Consider the following 21,191-nt stretch of genomic DNA (forward strand, 5'->3'; position numbering starts at 1 on the left):
TATAGTTCTGGAAGAAAATATGTCTTGGAAACGTTCTTGCTGTTAAGCTGTTTGGAAATGCTCATTTAAACCACAAAATACTCATTGGTTTGGGTTTTTTTAAGCACTTACTTTGATATATGTTCTTATAACCATGATCCACTAGATTACTTCATCCACATATAATGGATTTTTTCATGATTTCTATTTTCTTTCCTGCAGGTAAAATAAAGTACTCTGAAAGAGTCTATGATGCTTGTATGGAAGCTTTTGATTGTCTCCCTCTTGCTGCTCTCTTAAATCAACAGTTTCTTTGTGTTCATGGTGGACTTTCACCAGAAATTAATACACTAGATGACATTAGGAGAGTGAGTATTTTGTGTATTTGAAAATAAGTGCAAATAGAGATATTTATATGTTATACAAAGTCATCTTTATGAAGTTGCCGGTATATTTTCTGTTCTTGTCTCTTGTTGAAGTGTAAATCAGGAACTGAAATGTAGGCTAAGCAGTATCATAATTAAAATCTCATGGATTATCTAGTGCATTTTCCATTAGTAGGCTTCATTGGGACAGCTGGGACTGTTACAAAACACACAAAAGAGCCCTCAAAATCCCCACATAATTTTTTAAGACAGGTAGTACACGTGAAGAGTTTCATATCCAATCAAAATAACACATTGTATTTCTTTCTAGATAAGAGCTAGTGTTCTCATGCCTTCCAGGAGAAAATTTGTTGAAATTAATTGCAGTCTTAATTTTTTTTACTATATCTAGTGTCGTATTTCAGTTATTCCCAAATTTCTTTGGATTTTTTTTTTACTGTGTTAAATATGTGGATTTTAGTTTTAACAAGGTGAGATACTGCAGTATTTAATAGAAATTCAAATTGCTATTTAAAATGGCAAATTTGGTAGGCATTTGAGTAACAGTTGAGGAGTACTTCTCACTGTGGTGAAGTATATTAATAAAAAGAATTTTAAAGGGTTTTTAAAAAATAATACAGTAGAAACACTCAGTAGTGGTGTGCAATTTAAAGAGCAGAAGACTGTGATGACATGAGGTATCTGTTTCTAATAACGTGGTTTCTACTTGCTTGAATGACTTGTTAGGTGGAGATTGTGTCAGGTGGGAATTTTCAAAGTCCATTCCTTTCCTTTTTGCAAACTCTCTTTAGACTTCTTTAAGTTAACTTAGCTGACATCTTGACTACTGCACTTGGAAATCAAAACCATTCCTGTTATGATTAGGAACAGCTAAAATGTAGAAGATTTCAGCTTAAAATATACGTAGGTGGTTCTAAGAAAGCTTTGGGATTGTAGGTAAGGATGGAAGAAAAAACATGGTTTATCCACATATGGAAGGAGGTACATGGGGGCCTGTTTGTAAAGAGATTTAAATGTCAGAGAGAAAATAAAAGCATGCTCCTAAATTGCTCATATAGTATAGAAGTATATATTGCAGTCTGTTTTGTCTTTTTATCTTCATTAATTACATTTCTCGTTTTCTTAGCATATTCTCCTTTATTTGTGCTTCACGTTTCTCTTGTTTTACCTCTCCCTTTCCTGAAATTTATAGGCCGTCCAGTTGAATCTCATTTTTGTATCTGCTGTATTCATTCATTAGAGATTTTTGTAGTGATTGGACCATTTGAGAGCCTCAAATTCAGTTTATTTCACTTACAGATATTACACTGCCAAGCAGAGTGATGTGAGAGGAGAAGAAAATGGTAGAAACAGAGAGGAAGTGTATTTACAAGATCAGTGGTGTAAGTGGGAAGATGTACTGAGGCACATTGCATTGTCAAAGCAAATACTAATGTGTACAGAAATCCAAATGCTTTGTGCAGAGAAGGGGAAGTAAGAAAGCAAAGAGACTAAAAGTGCCATTCTTACAAAGCCTTGACACTTCTCACTATGTGGATGAAAAGAAGCATGGTCAAGGCTTTTTGAAAAGCAGTATGAAGAAAACATATTCTGGAAAAACACTTTGGAAAGCCACTGTCATAAAAGGATTATGATTAATTTTTCTGTTAGTCTCAGTCTTGCAGCTAATCAGGTTCCAAAGTGTCAAGTAAATTTAACTAAAAAGATAATTCTCTTGTTTTGGCCTGTACTTTCAGATGTGCTTCTGTAATGTTCAAGGCTACATTAGGGTGAAATGTTTGTATGCATATATGAAAATCTGTATTGTATTTTGTTCTGACAAAAAACATGTTTATAAATGTAAGGCAGTGTTAATAGAACTGTTCCGTGGGCCTTTTTTGTTTTTAAAGAATCATCTGATAACCTGAAAAAGGCACTAGTCATGGATTGGCAGCAGAGTCAATAACTGCTTTAGTCCTTGGCGTGCACTGATATTTTAAATGTATTTAAATTAAAGGGGTGATGTGAAATGCTCGTTTTAGATCTAGGAAGAAATCATATACTTGGGGTACAAATGTGGTGTTTGAAATTGTCTGTAAGCAATCAAGACAATTGTATAATATTCCAGGCCTTTGGTTTATTAGCAGAAGTTCTTACTGAGGAGAGCTCTTTGCTGCAAGGACATAATTCTCTGGCATAAAAGGGAAATCACAGCTCTATAAATAGTGCAGGAATCACCTAAGAAAAGAAAGAAAACTTCTGTGCAGGGTGCAATTTCTTCTGGATGAAATCTTTCATCAGTATTGACATGCAGGAAGGTGATTAAACTACACAATTTAAATTGTTGGTTTTGGTGTCATAAATTTACTTCCAGAAGAGGACATCTATCATGCTAGACATGACAGTGAATCCTAGCCAGAAAGGTTGTTCTAGGTGCTTCATATTTATGCTAAAATGGAAATTTGTGAAGCTTGTGGCAATCTGATTTTTATTTTCTGAATATAAATTCCACAAATGTTCTGATTGTCTTGGTAGAGAGTGTCTCTTTCAGACACATGTCCATCAACTTAGAGATGCTGTTTAGTTGATTTCATTTACACTGCCAAGACTTCTACTGAAACAAAATGCCAGGAACTGTGATTTTTAAACCTAGCATTTTAGAAAGAAGGAAGTATCCAGGTAAGATTATGGGGACTCTGAAAAAGAGAGACAAATAATTCTTTTCCTCATTTACAGCAGATGGTCACTCTTTTGTTTAGCTCTTGGTGATACTAAGACTTGGTCAGCAAATTGCCTTGAAATACATGGCAGCACGACTGAGAATCTGTCTTTGTAATACCTTGCTTCCTTTCTGTGCTGAGATTTCGTTTTGTTCAGCTTTATTAGGTGATAGTTCTCAAGAAAATTAGGACACATTAATTAAAACTGGTGTCTGTGTGTGAAACTTCTGTGAAGGTCTTTTGCCTCAAAAGTAAAATTGTTTTAATTTTCTGTACCTTAATCTGCCTCTCAGGTTTTGGTACTTCTGTATTGGAACATCCATGTGGAGGTATAATGCATGTCACTTTAGTTGTCCTGACTGCATAGTACCTAGAAAATAATTTAGATTTAAATGTTTTACACTATAATAAAAATTATACTGCCTACCTCTGTTTCAGCACCAGGCATATTGGTTCTTATTCTTGAAAATTGTCTTTCTCAGTTATCTTAATCATATTTAGAAAAATATTGAGCCAGTTTGTATTGAGATTCTGTTTTGCTATAGTCAAAGCACATTCAGAAATAGTTAAATCAGTAACAAGTGTTTTGAACTTACTTGTGTCCTTTAACTTTCTTGCTGTGCCAGTAATAGAGAAGCCCTTAAACTGATTATTCTGATTTGATATATGAAGTCTGGGTTGAGTGACTTGCAGTGATATTTCCTTAAATTCTGAGATATCTTGAGAACTACGCCAGTTAGTCAATGTCTAGTCAAGACATCAGTTTCTAACTGATCTGGTGTGTGTGTAAGTATATGTAGTATGTGTGTATGCAAGTGTATTTATTTTTTACAAACTGACCTTACTTCAGGCAATAGCTGCTGCATTGTTTCAATGCTATGAGAAAGTAGTTTGGGAGAGAGGTGTGTTAATTGCAGGCAGCCAAAACTTTTATTTATAATGTCTCTATCCATTTGGCCAAAATCATAAGAAAAATCCTTGAAGACTAAAGAATAATTCATAGAAATGTTTTCTAGACTTTCAGCCTTCTGTATTGCAGGAAACATCAATCAGCAGAAAGTTGAAACTTCCTTGTGTGAATGCCTCTGTTAGCTTCTGGACCCAAATTTATTGCTGGAGGTTTAGAAACTTGATGGTTTAATCTACAGAAATTCAGGTACTTGCAGAAGTTGATGGACTGACTTCTTCAATCTGGAAGAAATACTCCATACCAGGTTTATCATCCAGTATGGGAAATGTTAAACCACAGGATTTTTAATATTGAATAAATTCCAACAACAACTTCAGTTAATACCTGCCTTACCATTATCTGGCAGGAATTTGTAAAGATCTGGACCTCTCCACTTATGTTGCAGGTGGCAGCCTCGGGAGCTCTGATTTTCCAGGGCATGAGAGAGCTTGGCACTACTGCTGGTTCCATATTTGAATGGATTCCTATGGACCGTTAGACTCAAATTCACCAGGTGCTCACCAAACCTCCCTTCGAGCCTGTCCTGAAGAGTTAAGTGTTCTCTAGTACCATCAAAGTCATCTTCTTTGGTATGGGAAGTGAAGTGAGATAAATGCACTGTCCATCAAAGAACCGTTCCTACATTTCTTGGATAAAATCATCTTGTGAACAAACTCCAGCTACATAAAGACCAAATAAATTTTACATTGAACCTGGGATATCTATTTTCATTTCTGGGACATCAGAGATTGATAGCCTGTAACTTACTTAAGCAGGGTATTTTCCTTTTATGTTAACAAATGCACTTTGCTCCTTAACTTCTGCCCCTTTTGACCGTGGTTACTAGGAAAGTTGCAGGCTGCTAAAATAGGTGTTTCAAGTGAGAATCAGTAAAGAAGCAGCAAGAGAGAAAATGCAGACATATCCCAAAATTCTTATGGCCCATTACATCCGGGATAGAGGTGAAAAATAAAGCTTGTATGAAAAAAATCTGAGACAGCTGGGCCAGTCGCATCTTCATTACATTGTTAAATGATCCATTGTGGAGACGGGTGTTTCAGGGTGGTTTTTTATTTCTTTTGGTTTGGATTTTTAGGGTTGTTTTGTAATACATATTTAGTCTCTTCTAGTTGGTGCTAATTATTCATGCTTTTCTTCTGTAATTCCTGTTTTCTGTACCGTTTCTCTTTTCTGATTCCTGGTAGTGTCTCCAGATTGGTAGATGTGGCATGTGCATGAAAAAGGACCATTTTGTTCCTTGTCTGTATCTTGACCTTGTATTACACATATCCATCAGTCTGGAAGTTATCTCCCTTCCTTTTACAACTAATAAATCTTATTGCTCTTAACAGGTTTCTTTTGGCATGCCTGTGCCTTATTTCATGAGGAGGAGAGGAAAAACTATACAGAAACTACTTCTCTTTGATATGGTTGGGATTTATTCTAAAAATGCTTGGTATTGATGGATATGTAGGTTAACAAATGTGTAAAACATAATAATTAGTATTTAAAGAGTATTTGTGCTGTTGCCTTTTGTTTCTAAACAGTTAGATAGATTCAAAGAGCCTCCAGCATTTGGACCAATGTGTGACTTATTGTGGTCAGATCCTTCAGAAGATTTTGGAAATGAAAATTCACCAGAGCATTTCAGTCATAATACAGTCAGAGGATGCTCATACTTTTATAGGTGAGAGTATTCTATGACCTACTTGGGTGTTTTAGTATTGACTCTTCCTGACTATTTTAAGAGAATATCTTTTACTCATAATTGTTTTCATTTCACAGCTATCCAGCAGTTTGTGAATTTTTGCAAAATAATAATTTGTTGTCAATCATTAGAGCACATGAAGCACAAGATGCAGGGTGAGTATTTGTATCTTTCAAGGAAATAATCACAATGGAAAATAAAATGTAATTGCTTATTTGCTGTAAGATGTAATATTATTTGTTTGGTTTTGCAGTTATAGAATGTACAGGAAAAGTCAAACTACAGGGTTCCCATCTTTAATAACAATTTTTTCAGCACCTAATTACCTGGATGTCTACAATAATAAAGGTAAGACCTTGTTATTAGTAATTGTATGTTATAATAAAATAAAACTGTCTGACTAGATAATCTAACAGCTTTTTTGCCAGTTAGGAAACTAAAGGACAAAAAAAAGTCCATCAATGAAAGTTACAAAGAGCCATAAATGACAAGCTCCTGTAAGAGGAGTACCTTGAAGCATAAGTGTAGTCAGAAGTTTCCTTTGTGAAAGTTGTTGCTATTTAGTACTTGTGATTAAATCTACTGATGTTATCCAGTCAGGCAAGGTTTCCCTGTGCTATGAGTTTTGTGCAATCTCCTCTGATTGTCTTTAGTAGGCAGGGAAGGTGGTTTGCATTGTGTATTGTGGCATCTGAGCATCTCAGTTGTGATTATAATTCCCATAATGGTCACATATGAAAATAAAGAAAGAGCAAGTAGTGATCAAAATATTGATCACCATTGGAACTATTAAGAAGGAGGTATAAAACAGGAAATCTATTTTTGTCCATCCTCTGCTAAGGTAGAGTTGAAGAGGGGAAGCATGTTTAATAGTGTGGAGAAAGATTTACAAGTCAGAATTACAGAGAAGAGCTTAGCTGTGAATTAGTATGCATAGATGAGAATAAAGTTCAACAATGGAAATTAAAAATTAAGCCTTCTGAAATTTAAGTATGATATTAAAGTAAGGCAGTTCAAGTATATGATGAATGAATGATCTCCAGATTATCAAATAGTGTTCTTTGAATCCAACGCTTTTTTTTTTTTTTTATCAAATACATTGCATTTTCTTCCACCCACCTTTAAAGAACCACCCCCAGCCCATACCACTTCTGTAGGTTGAATAACTGTACACAGGAAAGTATGAGCTGTTGTTACTTTCACTGATTGCAAAGTAAGGGGGAAGTAAAAATATCTTCAACTGGCTTTTCAAGTTTTTTCACTATCTCTATGGATACTGTGTTCATAGAACCTTTTTTCACATGAGCTATTTCCAGTCTGATGCAAGTGTAAGTATAGAAAAAATGGAGTCAACTGCTTGTTTAGCTTTAGAACGGTTCTGGTTTTCTGTCTTTTTTCTTCATGTTTTCTCTTTTCCCTCATCTTCTAGATGTCTATGGTTTTACTCCAGGCTTATAGCATGGGAAGACACATATGAAGAATAAAACCTGAATTTGCATATACTGAATATACTTCTCTTCTGAGTTAGCTTTGTTAAAGTCACTGAAATTATACCTTTTCTGGACTTCTAAAAATCTTTGTTTATTGTAGACCTAAAGTAGGATAGTACAGACCTATATTGACATGTAACAGTACCTTAAAGTGAAACATACACAGTAAAAATCCAAAGTGCTCCATTAGTTACCTCTCTGTAAATACTGTGAAAGAAGGGGAGGAGAATACCCCTGGGATTATTTAATCTACAGTATAAATAGACCTCAGTCAAACCTTTGACTTTACATTTGTGGTGCTCACAAGTTTTAAACATTCTTTTCAAAATGTCTGAATTTCATTTTAGCTGCTGTATTAAAATATGAAAACAATGTGATGAATATTCGTCAGTTCAATTGTTCTCCTCATCCTTACTGGCTACCAAATTTTATGGATGTTTTCACATGGTCTTTGCCATTTGTTGGAGAAAAAGGTTAGTAGATATTATGCATCAACTAATATCTTTATTCCTTCCAGATTGATGTTGGGAAGACTTTCTTTTTGAAAAACACATTTACCAATGAAAGATGAATTGCATTATTCTTTACTTGTTTAAGTCAAGGTAGTTAGAACTGCATCTAATATAGCCACGATGTTAACAGAAATTATAATTTCTATTGAGGGTGTACATCTGCATTGTTAAGTAGTATCTTTGAACTGCATTTGAAGTTAATATTTAAATTGTTCATATTCTACAAAATGCTAAGTTAAATACATTATTAATTCTGTGTAGTTACAGGTATAAATTTATATTGAGATGTTCATGTAAAATGTTAACTTTTCTATATAGATATAACAGATTGACCTTCATTAAAGTTTTTCAGTTATAATTTTTCTTGTATAAAAGATAATTTAGCACAGATCCTCCTTTTTTTTTTTCTTTTCCCTCTAGAGATGATAACTCTGAATCTAGGACACTGGGGCCCCAAGTAGTCCTCAGTTGACAAGCAACGAGGTTAGAGGCTATTTGGGTCTGTTTAAAATCCTTCCATGACAGAAACTGCTCTTTTCATAAAAAGAGATCTGGAGAGCTCTTTAACTTTCCTCAAAAAATTCTTTGTAATTTAGTTTAATTCAAATAAAATAAATTTAAATAAATTTTATGTTTCTTGCAGTTATGTATGTAAGGACATAAAAACCTAGAATTATAGATTTGCTTATGTTGCCTTTGGTAAGCAGTTAAATGCAAATAGTTTGGACACTTCTTACTGTGCTTAACCCACTCAAAAATTTACTTTATGTTTATGAAGAGACCTGACATTTGAAAGAAGTTTTTGTTTATATCTCTCTTGCCTGGTGATGCAGTAGATAATGTTTTCAACAGGAAAGGGTTGATACTGTGTATTTTGCTTCTGTTGTGTTGCTGGTAATGCCATCGAGCAGCTTATTTAACAGTTTGAGTGTTTCATTGCTCTGCTCAGTGCTTCAGACTGCTGGAGTCATGGCCCTCGTAGGTAGCCTTGCCTTTGGACAAAATGCAGGCTTCCACTTTTGATGGAGGATTTAGTGTCAATATGGTCTGGTCTGCATTGATCAGATCAAAACCATAATAATTTGGTTGGGTTTTTCTCTTACAGTAGAGAGTAACTCTTTCCCAAGAATGAGGAATACAATCACAGTAGATAACACAGGAGTTGTATGAATTAGTCACGAATAAATGTAGGCAGCAATTTACAGGGCTTTCAACCAATTGCCTTTTGAATAGGTTTCTGAATACTCTGAATATTGGAAGGTTTGAATATTTTAAGAAAGAGTCTGATATATGTCAGAAAGACTGAATTGCAGAATAAGGATATTCCTAGAGAAAAAAAGATACACAAACTCATCTCAAAAGGCTTGTATCCACTATGTTGATATATTTAAGGTGAGTTTGAAAAGACAAACTCCCTTATTTATAGTCTAATATTTTTTTGCTTGAGTACTTCCGCTGCATACCTGCAGGTGTCAGGAATAGAATAGCTTTTTCAATCAAGCCTGAATTTGAGCACTCAGAATCTTTCATATTTAAGTAAAGTTTGCATAAAAACTAGTTCAAATACTTGACTTTTAATGTAAAACTACTAATTTATAAAAAAAGTTTCCTTATCTAAAATAACTCCGTGTAAGAGAGGAGTGTTCTTCATATTGTTTGATTGTTTAGTGTTTATTTGTATAATTTATAGCTGCTTGTTTTTTTCTGAGCTTTTTAAATTCTGTGGCAGCTCACATCAAGAAAAACACTTATTTTGGAATGAGATTACTGAGCAATGGCAGTGGTGTGAGAAGCTCATTCACTAGAGTTGCTGGTGACTAGCTCTATCTTGTGTGCATGGAAATATTTAAAATTCTACACAAAATGAATTAAGGTTTATTTTTTCCTCTACAGTAACTGAAATGTTGGTGAATGTTTTGAGCATTTGCTCTGATGATGAGCTGATGACAGAGGGAGAAGATCAATTTGACGGTAGGGTTTACTTTAAGATCCGTAAATCTTCCTAATGGTAATAACTTGTGAACAATAGTTAACTTTAACTTGTGTAATATTGCCTGCCATTGGAACGAAATTGCCTTCGAATTTTTCTGTAGAAAGCAATGCTTTTGGTGGGGCAGAGAAGGGAATTGTGTTTGTGTTTGTGATCAAGAAGCTGTAATAATAATCTTTGCAAATCCTCATATGTGATTTTTATTTAAAACAAACTTTTTGCAAATAATCATATATTATTTCAATATAAAACAGACTTTTTGTGGGAAATTCTCCAAACATCTTGACACTTAAAATTTGAAACATACTAACTTACTTTGCTACTGTTTAGAATAAATGTATTATAATACACTAAATTTCTTAATTATTGCCCTTCAGTAACAGTTGATGTAGGAGAACAACAGATACAATATTTTTTATGGTGAAGTACTATAAATAAACTCAGAAATGCAAGTTAAAGTCTACTTTTGAGTTTAAGGACAACTTGTATATGTACATTGTAAAACATCTATTCATGTAATGAATTATAACATCTTTTTGTCTCAAACTGTGATACAAAGTAGATTGTTATGAAAGGTTTGTAGCATGATGATTAGGAAGCAACAGTGACATAAAGACCTAGCATATCACACTTTGTTTTGTTGGGCTTTTTACACAAGTGCTTAATGTCACACCTAAACATTTTTCAGATTTGTTCATTTCATACAATAACAGAACTGATCTGGTGAATTGTTGATGGGGGAGGAGGAAGAAAACTTTCAGCAGCCTTTGAGGGACATGAAAGGATCGTTTATAAAGACATCAGAGATATCAGAGACACGACCCCTTTCTTAGCTTTTGATAACTACTGTGTTCAGATTTGATAGCAGAATAGTGTTGTGCTAACCAGCTGTGTGTTTTCCATTGGTTCTGAACCACTTCAACTTTGCTGCTGTTTAGATGATTGCCAGAAATGGGAAAAAATGGAAGTCTCAAAAGTATCCTGCCAACAGTCAATTCCTGGTTTTTATTCAAGTAAATCTACTAAAGTGAACATAAAGCAATTGCACCAAGCAGGGTTAGGTGCTATTCTGAGACATCAGGATTTATGTTTCCCAGAGTAGTTGCAGTTGTCAGTTGGTTGCGTATGCCCTGTCTATAGTTTCCTAATTTGAATTATTTTATTCTTCTGTCTCCTTTAACAATTTCTTTGCTTGATGTATCTCTTTGCCATCTAGGTACTGTCTAAGCTTTATCTTTCTATGTGGTTGGATTTTTTTTCAACTGTTGACTTTCAAGCTTTCACTTGTTATTCGTCAAATTTTAAATATTCTCAACAATTCCACTTCTTGTTTGATGAATGCATTTTCAAGTGTTGCAATTTTCCATTTTATTTTTTTCACATTTCTTCTCCATTCTTTCTTTATTACCACTGCCAAGTTAAATATCTTTTTTTTTTTTTGTCTCACTCACCTTTTTCTCCATCGTTCACTTCCTTTTTTTCTGGACTCTCCATCTGAAGAGCGACTCATATATGGCAATAAAAAAGGTACAGACCAGACAGAGTAGGACTGTTTTGAAATATGACTTCACAGAACCTGACAGTATAAAGTATTAATGAGAAAATACCTTTCTCATTGAGAGTTGTTATGTAGTATTTTATGATTATTATTAAGCACTTTAATGGGACTTTTATAAAGAATTGTGTATTTTGTTATCAGAAGTCATACTTCAAGACATCTGTCTTTCTGTGCATGATTTTTTTTCCTCCTTTCTTCATTCCTTTTTTTGTAGAATTTCATTCTTTTACCTACTTCTAAAATTTTATCTTTGGTCCTGCATGTGTAGGGAGCTTTCAGTTGTCTGTCTTGCTCTTTAATTCTTTCCTCATGAGCTGTTTTTTTAAGGTTGTGCATGGAATGTGTTTATAAAATGTTCCAAAACCTGGTTTGTGTAGTACATTTCGTCTTCTTAACTGAGATGTCAAAAAAAGTACTTCTTGATTTTCTGTGCTATTTCGAAGATGGCTGGGTGCAAATTGTAAAAATAAGGCTACTTACTAACTTAAATTCATGGTCTGTCACTTGTGCTTCAGAAATCACAGGGTAGATAGTTCTGTACAGAGAAATTGTTCTGGCTACTACTTGCCTAATAATAATTTTTCTCTCTGTGTAAATTCGTTGGTTCCAGAGAATATTTCTAATGCCTGGGAATGCATTAGATTATAAATGTTTCCAGAAGTTATGTTTCTGGTATAACATGTCAGTGTTTCAGAATTTGTTTTTTGTGCAGGCATTGGGAGTGGGAGATGGGGAAGTTCTTTGTCATATCTCCTGTAATTTAGGGTGTAATCAAGGCATTCTTCTGCAAGCAGATGCCATTCTCTAAGTAACCAGGATTCAGTGGCCACATTAGTGCAGCCTGGAGTAATGAATTTGGCTTTTTGCCTTGGCTGTGTTGCTTCTGGAGGGCCAGGACAATGAGAGATCATCTTAAAAAAAAAAAGAAAAAAGTCACACCAAACAAAGCCCCCTCAAACAAACCAAACACCCCAAAGCAACCTTTCTCATTTTAAAGCACAGGGATTAGCAGTGCCTGAAGTCTTTCCCATTGGCATGTTACAGCTTGGCATCAGTGAAGCCTGCAGATTGGTGTAGGTAGAAGGAAAATCGAGGAACTTAGAAATATATGTTCCCTTTAGCCCTGACCTTTTCAAACTCTCAAGTGGCTATTCAGTAATGTTCAAAGAGAGAACACAAAAATTTCTAGAACTTTAAAAATGAAAAGTTAAGATTTCAAGGAAATTATTTTCAGTAAAAATTGAATGTTTCATACTGTCCTATTCCAAATTTTTCCTGAGCCACCCTATTTGTCACTGTTTTAGTTTGATGTCTGTTAAAATTGTAACTTTGTCTAAAAAAACCTTTACTCAACAGTTCCTGGCTTTTTCATTTTGTATGTGTGGACTGGCAGGTATTTGTCATACCCCAAGATTCTGTCATTGTGTTCTTACAAAGGTTTTCTCTTGCCCATGTTTTTTCTTTGTCATCGCACCTTTTCTGTCTTGTGTGGTTTTGTGTTGTTTTCCCTTACATGCTTTATCTTTTGTATTTTATTTGGTTTGGTGTTCAGGGTGTAAAGTCTTCCCACTCTTGTGCCACAGAGGGCCTTGTGTCCTTGCAGCTGTGCTCTCAGAGTGTGGCTGTTGTGCCTGAGTGTCTGTACCCTCTCAGAAAGGCCCCATGTAGTGAGCAGGGATGGAAAACAGCCTCTTCCACAGCTCCTTTTTGAATGCAAGTAGGAGAATTTTGGACAGGTGGCTCTTCCTCTGCCCACTTCTGTGGTCCTCTCTTCTACATCCTTGCAATTTAGTTGGCTAAATTGCCAACTTCTTACTGTGTACCTTTCTCCCAAGACTGAACAACACTGAAGTTGTACATGGAAGTTCTGGAATACCTGAAAGACCTGTCTGAGCTTGTTCACTCTTGGTCCCCTGTGGTTCAATTCACAGTATGACTGAGTTACTCTTACCTTGATGTGATCAATGCTCTCCTTCTCCAATGGCTGAGGAGAAGTAAGGATTTTGATTTTGATAACTCCTCATCTGCCTCTACTATTTTAATGAAATAGAGGAGTTGGCAAAGGGAAAGAATGAAATAGAGGAGTTGGCAAAGGGAAAGTAAGATGAGGGGAAGGATGGTTTTTATACATTGAAACAAACCAGAAACACTTAGTGTTGGAGAAAGGTATTTCTGTTCTCCTGTCAAGGCAGGCAAAAGTAGCTCTCCCTCCCAATCACAAGCCTCCTTTCAGAGTTTTGTCTTCACTTTCATTTGTTACAAGTGGTATCACTCTGCCTTGTGGAATGTGCAGTATTTACTCCAGATCTTTGGTATTTGTAATTTCTGCAAATGATGCAAACCTAAGATGATGTGGAACACAGAAGAGTGGTAAGAAAGGTACCACTGCAATTTTTGCTTGTTTATTTTCTGGGGGGTTTTCATGGAGTTGTGTCTTGGGTAGCTGACATAAAAACAAGGAAACCAGTCTTTTCTCTTCAGCAGCTGTGTAACAATTAGAAAATCTTTTTTTTTTTTTGTGGCTTTATTATCTCTTTGGCTTCTATATTGGGCTTCTTGCCTACATCTTGATATACGCACATGTCAATACTAAGATTTAAAGTGTAAAATTTAGGCAAATGAGTTATGAAAGTTACTACACTGTAGTGGTGGTAGTTCAAACACTTGCTAGGTTTAGGAAATCATTCTGAACAATCTAAACTTTTTTGTGTGTGCCTTGTGGACACAGAGGTTATGGTGGTTTTGCTGGCATTCTGAAGCTCTGATTTGATAACATTGTGCCCTTAAGTGTTTGGGTACTGACCTCCTGTGAAGAACACTGAACTTAAACAGTTGTGTTAAATTTGACGCACTTTATAAAATGACCTTCTAAATGATTATGAGCTTGAGACTCTCTTTGTCTTCTATTGAAAGTAGGTACAGCTGCTGCGAGGAAAGAAATAATCAGAAACAAAATCCGTGCAATTGGCAAGATGGCAAGAGTCTTCTCTGTTCTCAGGTACGTGCATGATTTCTGCATTGCTAAACCCCTGTTACATATGCAAGGTAAACACCTCTGTTTTGGGATAATGAATGCCAAAGATTTTTCAGGGAGGTCACTGTGCATCAGAATCTTGTTTGGCATATTGGTGCACCCTGTTGATGGTGGAATTTTTGGTTAAAAATTCTTTTTATAAAAAAAGAATATTTTCGAGTTATTTTTGCTACATGTTTCAAGAAATTAGAGAACGTGATCTTTAGTTTACATGTTGTTTGTCCAGCTGTTAACTAAGAGTATTGGAAAGGCAATAACAGACAGAAAGACTGAAATCAAGGGTGCAATGGAGGAGGTCAGGACTGACTCTGAAAATCTCTGACATACCAGGAACTTGAGGAGTAGAGGGGCTTTGTTTCCAGTTTTGGTTTGGGTTTTTTTCAGCTATTTAAAAAATACCCCATCCTCTTCAAATGTAGAGATTTCATCATCCTATTTACCCAAAAGATCTGGTTTTCCACAGAACATAATTGCTCAAATAGGGGTAATTCTTGTGAAGTTGTTATTTCCCAAAGTAGAGACATTTAAAACAAAATTGGGGATTGTTTTATGGTAGTGAGATAAGTTCAGTACCTCATGAGGCATTCAGTGCTCATTTCAAAGCTAATGAACCTGCATGTGAATAATTGCTCAGAATTTGGTTCAGAAGTAGCCAGCATTTACAGCTCCTAGGCAAAGGAAAGACTGGTATGGAATACAATTATTTTCGCTTTTTAAATTGTTGCAATTTGGATTTACATTTAGTCTCGACATGCCTAAAACGCAGCAAAACTAGGCTCTCCCTTTCCCCATCCATTATTTTACTCCATTGCAAGTTTTCACGCACAGATATTTAAGGTTTTGTTACTGGTTTTTTTTTCACACAGGGAGGAGAGTGAAAGTGTGCTGACACTCAAGGGTTTGACTCCCACTGGAATGTTACCTAGTGGAGTGTTGGCTGGAGGACGGCAGACCCTGCAAAGTGGTAATGATGTTATGCAACTTGCTGTGCCTCAGATGGACTGGGGCACATCTCACTCTTTTGCTAACACCACACATAATGCATGCAGGGAATTTCTTATGCTTTTCAGTTCTTGTCTTAGCGGCTGATACAAGCATAGTGTTATGTGTTAATCAGGCAATGTGAAATGGATACTTACCCAGGGTATAAAACTAAAAGCCAATTAGTTCAGCTGTGTCAGGCTATGTTTTTCAGGCTCTGAGCTTCCTTAGTTTACAATTTTTCCAGGTGACGTGACCTTACAGATCTCGTATTGAGGCATTTAATCATTACAGATACAAAAATGGCAATGTAATCTTGCATCATTACTTGTGTGCTCTCCATTAAAATGGTTTTATTATAGCCGTGTTAGTATTTTCATTGACAATGTCAAATACATGTTGATATTAATATTAACAAACAGCTACAGACTGCATAGTTCCATATTACACTCCATTGACAGATTGGAATGTGCTACGTTTTGTACCCTGGTAATTAATGCCAAAGTTTGTTCTCTATGTTGTTTGTCAAATGTTCTATGTATAATTGACCTCCCTGAATTGTCCTTGTAACATGCTGTTTCCTTCCTCTGCAGATGTAGCTGCTTTCTTAGATCTGTCTGTCTCTCTCTAGGTATAGATGTATGTCTGTATAAGTGTTAAAATTAAACCACTATCCCAGACACTTGTCTGTCTCTTGATGTAGAAGCAATGTTGTAGCACCTTGTTTTTGAGGTTTGCTGCATTTGCTGCTGCACATTGTCTGTGCGTTTTGAACAATAATGTACTTGAAAATATTCAATCATTTGTTACAAAATCAGTTGAGAATAAAGGGATTGAATTTAAAACTTGTAAATAAATCAAAATAAAAGGGTGTTATTAAGTGTGCATATATTTTTTTTGCATGAAAATAAAAAGAACTCTATACAAAATATACCTGTAATCTGGCTCATTGAATATTTTGTAAAAGGTTTTCATTCTTTTTTTAGTAGTTTGTTGAATCATTGGATCATATTTTTCACAAGGCCCATAATGATTAACTAGGATTAGGGAGGATGCTATGAGCTTGTACCAAGTGTATTAAAAGAATGAAGTCCATGTTTTCTGTTCACAGTGGTGAATAACTAAAAAAACATCAATGTGAAACTGGACTTCATATCAGCAGCACTCTTAAACATGTCCAAAGACTTTTTATTGGCCACCTTCAGGCTTTACTAGGAAGCATAAAACTTTAGTATGGGAACACTGAATTTTATAACTGTTGAAAGATTGTGATATGTGAGTACCACTTTTTACACAATCTATTTTCCAAGAGTAGCTGCTTTTCTCATTTCATGATTTAGACTATTTATTTGAATTCCATATATTTTCTATGTAGTGTTTTGAAAGCCTTTCACTACATTTTCTATTAAATTATCAAAGCTGTTTTTTAATAGCTTTGAAACACGAATTTCACATTTTAAATCATTTTTCAGTGGACATATAATGTCTACAAGTAAGTTTATATGTCCAGTGTATGTGTGTGATTGTTTTGTGAGTGTCTATAACAAGAAATGGTGTATGTTTCCTAATCCATTCAACTATTCCAAAAGCATCTGTTCTAGCTTTAATTTTCATTATTTAATAAGAAATTTTATTATGCTTAAAAAATGAGTCTGCATTCCTCTCACTCATTTAACAAATTTTTATCCATGTTGCATTACAAATACCAGAGAGGATCAAACTGACTAGAAAATTTCTTTTACATAAAGCACATGACTTTCAACCATTACTGAAAATGTGGGACATTTGGAAAGTGCACAAAATCCATTCTGGATTTTTGTGGGTGTGGTTTTTTCTTGACTAGAACTTTTGATGGCAATATCCCCTGATGCACTACATTAATATACCTCATTTGTTTTAGTCATGTTGATTGTTCAAAATAAATCATGCCAATTGTTAGTTCTTAAACTGAAGTAACATCTTTTTACTGATAAGCATGTTACTGGTTCAGTCTTAAAAGAGTAGTTTTCAAATTATAATGCTCAGTTGCAAAGGTAGCAGTAAACCAAAAATAAAATAAAACTTTAGTAACTGACCATTTTCTAAACTACTGTAGTATCAGAGAGCTTATATTCTTGACAAAAATACAGTCACTGATAGTAATATAGTAGGATTTCTTACTACAAATATTTAATTACTCTGTGGAGTATTTTTTACTATATTGATCAGTATACTGTCAATTACCAAAACTAGTTTAGGCTTGCAAAAGTAAAAGAACATAATATTAATTGAAATAATTTTTTATTCTGTTCTTTTGTTTGCTTAAAAATACACAAAATTGATCAGCAAGCCCTAGGTTTTCCTGGTTTCAGTCTTACAAATGCTCATTTTTCAATGGCACCTTGATTAGTGTTAAATCTATAAGCAGCTCTGAAAGTTATAAGAAATTGGAGTGTATATCTACATTTTTCTTGAGAGCTGGGCTGAAATTATTTTATCAGGGCAAATAGGCATACACACAGATACACCTATTACAGCTCTTAATGTCAGTAACATTTTCCATACTGGGTGTTAGCAAATGCCACTGTTCTCTCAGGACTTTGTTGAGCTCAGCTGCTGTGTTTGTGAGCTGCTGCCCTCCTCCTCCTCCTCCTCCTCGGAGCAGAGGTGCCTGCTGGCTTTGCCTCTGGCTTTGCCATCCCAGCAGCACTGGGACAGATCCTCACTGCAGCACAGAGCAGCCCAGGGGGCAATGGCAAATGCAGACTGCAGCCAAAGGCTTAAACAAAGACTGCTCAGCTCAAAAGCATAATTCTGGGAAAAAAATGCAAGCCTGCATCCTATGGGAGATGTTAATGTAGGATTTTTTTTTTTTTCCCATAAATGTATGGATTTTTTTTTAATTAATCATAGCTTACATTTGGATAGCTTTAATGTGTTATAAATATATATATATAAATATATAAAACCAGACTTTGGGAAATCATTCCTTTGTATATTTCTGATTTTTTTATAATGTAAATTTGGTTTTTATTATTTTTGTTGCTATTATTATAGTAGCTGAAATAATAAAGATCATATTAAGTACTATTATTTAAAATAAGATTTCTAGTGACTTATTTTGTGAATTGAATTCAATAAAATTAGCTTCCAAATTGAGCCAACGTCTGCTAAAAACTGACAAAACACCTAAAGCTTTATTCAGCAACATACTAAACACAAGTCTAAATTAAAAATTTTAAGTGCTTCCATGGACATCAGTTGAACTCCTGCCCTTGCTATTCAGAAAGCAGTTAAGATAATTTTTTGTGTTTATATTGAAGATTGGCAAGGATTTTCTATCACATCCATCCAAGTAAAACAAGTGAAGAGCTGAAATTAAGGATGGAAATGCCATTCAAACCTGTTGCTTAAAATCAGCTCTCAGTTGAAAATGTTCAGAGCAAAGACTTCAGAATTGCCTGTTAATATGATTTAATATTTATTCGAGGTTTATCAAAATCTACAAAGAATAAAGTTTTAGTTTAGATATACCTAAAAAAAAGAGAATCCAACAAAATTATTTTCCAAACTGAGTCTCTACAGGTTTTTTAAGTGCTTGTATTTTCCAGTCAGTTTGTTCTTTAATGTCAAGTTGAAAATTATCTTTTTCTTAACTGTGATGAATATTCCAAGGTCTTTTTGGAATAGTAGTACTACAAGTAGCGTGAACTAGGAGTAATTTTTGAAATTTGTATTTATGACCAAGCTACATAATTTGCAGAGATAAATCAGTATTCGTGATCTTTTCAGGAAAAGATTGAAAACAAAGACTCCACAGGTAACAGGAAATGGTGCAAAGAGGTGGTTTTTTTACATAGTTTCATATTTCTATGGCAAATTGATTATAGTTTGAAAGTATGTATTTGGTAGCTTTCTAAAACAATTCTTAAGGTAATTTATTTTTAGAAATAGAGAAAGTTTCTTTCCCTTAAGGTAAACATAAATAAACATCCATTCAAGTGGCTTTTTGATGTAATTCTGGAGTTGCCCTTGTCTCTGTAGATTTAAGTGCAGAACTGTTTTAACATTTTTTCATTTTTGTTCCATGGAAAGTGCAGTGTATGAAATTCAAAATGCTGCATTTTCATTAAGTATTTCATATTATTTTATGAAATAAAATAGTATTTATGGGATACTTACTTAATGCAAGTATCCAATTTTTTAAACTCTCCCAGTGAAAATTAGAATCTTATGCAACAGTGAGCTTAAAAACACAGTGTAGGCAATTCATACATAACATAGTGTAGGCATAGTGTAAGTGATTGGTTTTGTTGAATAGGAAATGAGAAGTAATAAACTTAAATCTCTTTAAAGAACTCTATTCTCATCTAATGCCCTATTTTCTTATAGAGGTATTTTCCCCAGCACTTGCTTGAATACTCTGCCATGATTTTTGTTGTTAACAGTATGCATGAAGCACTGCACAAGCAGGTTTACCACTATGTAAGCTACTTTTTCTCAATATTTTGGAAATTGTGGTATTAGAGGCATGGGGAAATAGTAGAGGAGGTAAAAAGTTGTTACCATGATTGACTTAGCTACAGTTCAGGTTATAATAATAATAATGATTATAACCTTATGTTAAAGCTTTGCCATTGAGAGCTAAAACTGTAAAGAAAGATCTTACACATAATAAATCAAAGCAATTGTCAGTTTTTTAGTTAGAAAAACAGCTAGTGAGCTACAAGTTCTTCAAATTCACACGAATTCACCCACTAAGACTATGTTAAATCCAGACCTCTTCCTGCTGTAGACTTTGTTGTTGATTCAACTAAACAATTTACAAGACTTTGCAAATCTGACTTCCTAGATTTGTCTTCTTTGGCTTAAATTTCATGATTCAGTTCTCAGAGATGCCCATTTTAGCTTAAAATATTGTGAGAAATTGAAGTACTAGTTAACTCCAGGGAGCTAAAGAGAAAAAGAATTTATTATTATTATTAGAATGCTGGTAGTGTTATTCTTATAGTGTCCATCCTGGTAATTCAGTGAAGCTCACTAATGAATTTTAATCTTCAGAAATAGTTTCAAATAGATTTTTAGTATTTTTTTAAACCATACCACAACTTTAGCATCAATTGAAGTTTTCTGTTGCTGTCTTAAAAAAAGCCAAAACACAAATCACAACCAAAAGTTACAGAATTGTATAGTTAATCAGTTCATTAGTGTTACTTTGACAGGCTTTTAGTTGATAAACTCTATTAGTTAAAATTTAGGAAAAGTTTCACTTAGACTTAAAAACAATCCCCCAAAAACTGAATTGTCATTTTAACTAATTGTAATCTAATCTGGCGTAGCATACTATATTAAATTGATCATTGCCTTTTCTGCTATGCGATATTACACTCTTCATCTTTCTCATTCATTTTGCATGCATCTGCTCACTTCTGTACAGCCACTGTAGAGGCAATTGAGGCTGAAAAAGGTATGATCAGAGTCTTTGCCCTTGGCAGAGATCTGTGGTGTCTGGGAGGGAATTCAAAAGTACTCTGTGTGGGTGTGTTTTATTTTCAACTTGCACAAGCAGAGATGAATCAACTGCATTGATTCATCTATTTTACATGTAACATTCATTTCTGGCTTTAGGATGATGATTATCTTTAATATTTTAGGGAAATTCTTGGGGGTTTTTGGTCTCCTTTTGTTTTGTTTTGTTTTTTGTTTTTTTTTTACAGAATATGCTGTAGGTTTTTGTAGTATAGCATGTTGTGATATGTGATGTTGTCTTGAAGTTCTTAAAAATAGAAATGTTTAGTGGTTTTTTTCTGCATTCAACTGAAGGTTTTGTTTGATTGTGGGGAGGGAGGTTATATGGTTATATGTGGAAGGAGGGTTGTTTATGCATGCCTTTTCTCATAAAATACATTTAATGCCTTTGAACATT

At 34.5% G+C, this 21,191-nt stretch overlaps 1 protein-coding gene across 8 annotated transcripts in view; it reads left to right on the plus strand.

Annotated features, from left to right (window-relative positions):
• The window catches only part of PPP3CB (protein phosphatase 3 catalytic subunit beta), a 46,635-nt gene that overhangs the window by 15,744 nt on the left and 9,700 nt on the right, over positions 1 to 21,191 (plus strand). For 2 of the 8 annotated variants that reach the window (XR_014590615.1, XM_083866328.1), the window contains exons 5-13: positions 202 to 347; positions 5,561 to 5,700; positions 5,799 to 5,876; positions 5,975 to 6,069; positions 7,559 to 7,684; positions 9,617 to 9,694; positions 11,214 to 11,240; positions 14,185 to 14,269; positions 15,172 to 15,269. Coding sequence is in view for 7 of the 8 variants with exons in the window: in XM_083866328.1 (XP_083722454.1) it covers positions 202 to 347; positions 5,561 to 5,700; positions 5,799 to 5,876; positions 5,975 to 6,069; positions 7,559 to 7,684; positions 9,617 to 9,694; positions 11,214 to 11,240; positions 14,185 to 14,269; positions 15,172 to 15,269 (873 nt within the window). In the remaining variant the exon portion in view is untranslated. The other 6 variants (XM_083866325.1, XM_083866330.1, XM_083866331.1 and 3 more) reach the window with 6 other exon arrangements.

The sequence above is a fragment of the Zosterops lateralis genome (assembly GCF_965231275.1).
Source record: "Zosterops lateralis genome assembly, chromosome: 8".
Taxonomy (NCBI): domain Eukaryota; kingdom Metazoa; phylum Chordata; class Aves; order Passeriformes; family Zosteropidae; genus Zosterops; species Zosterops lateralis.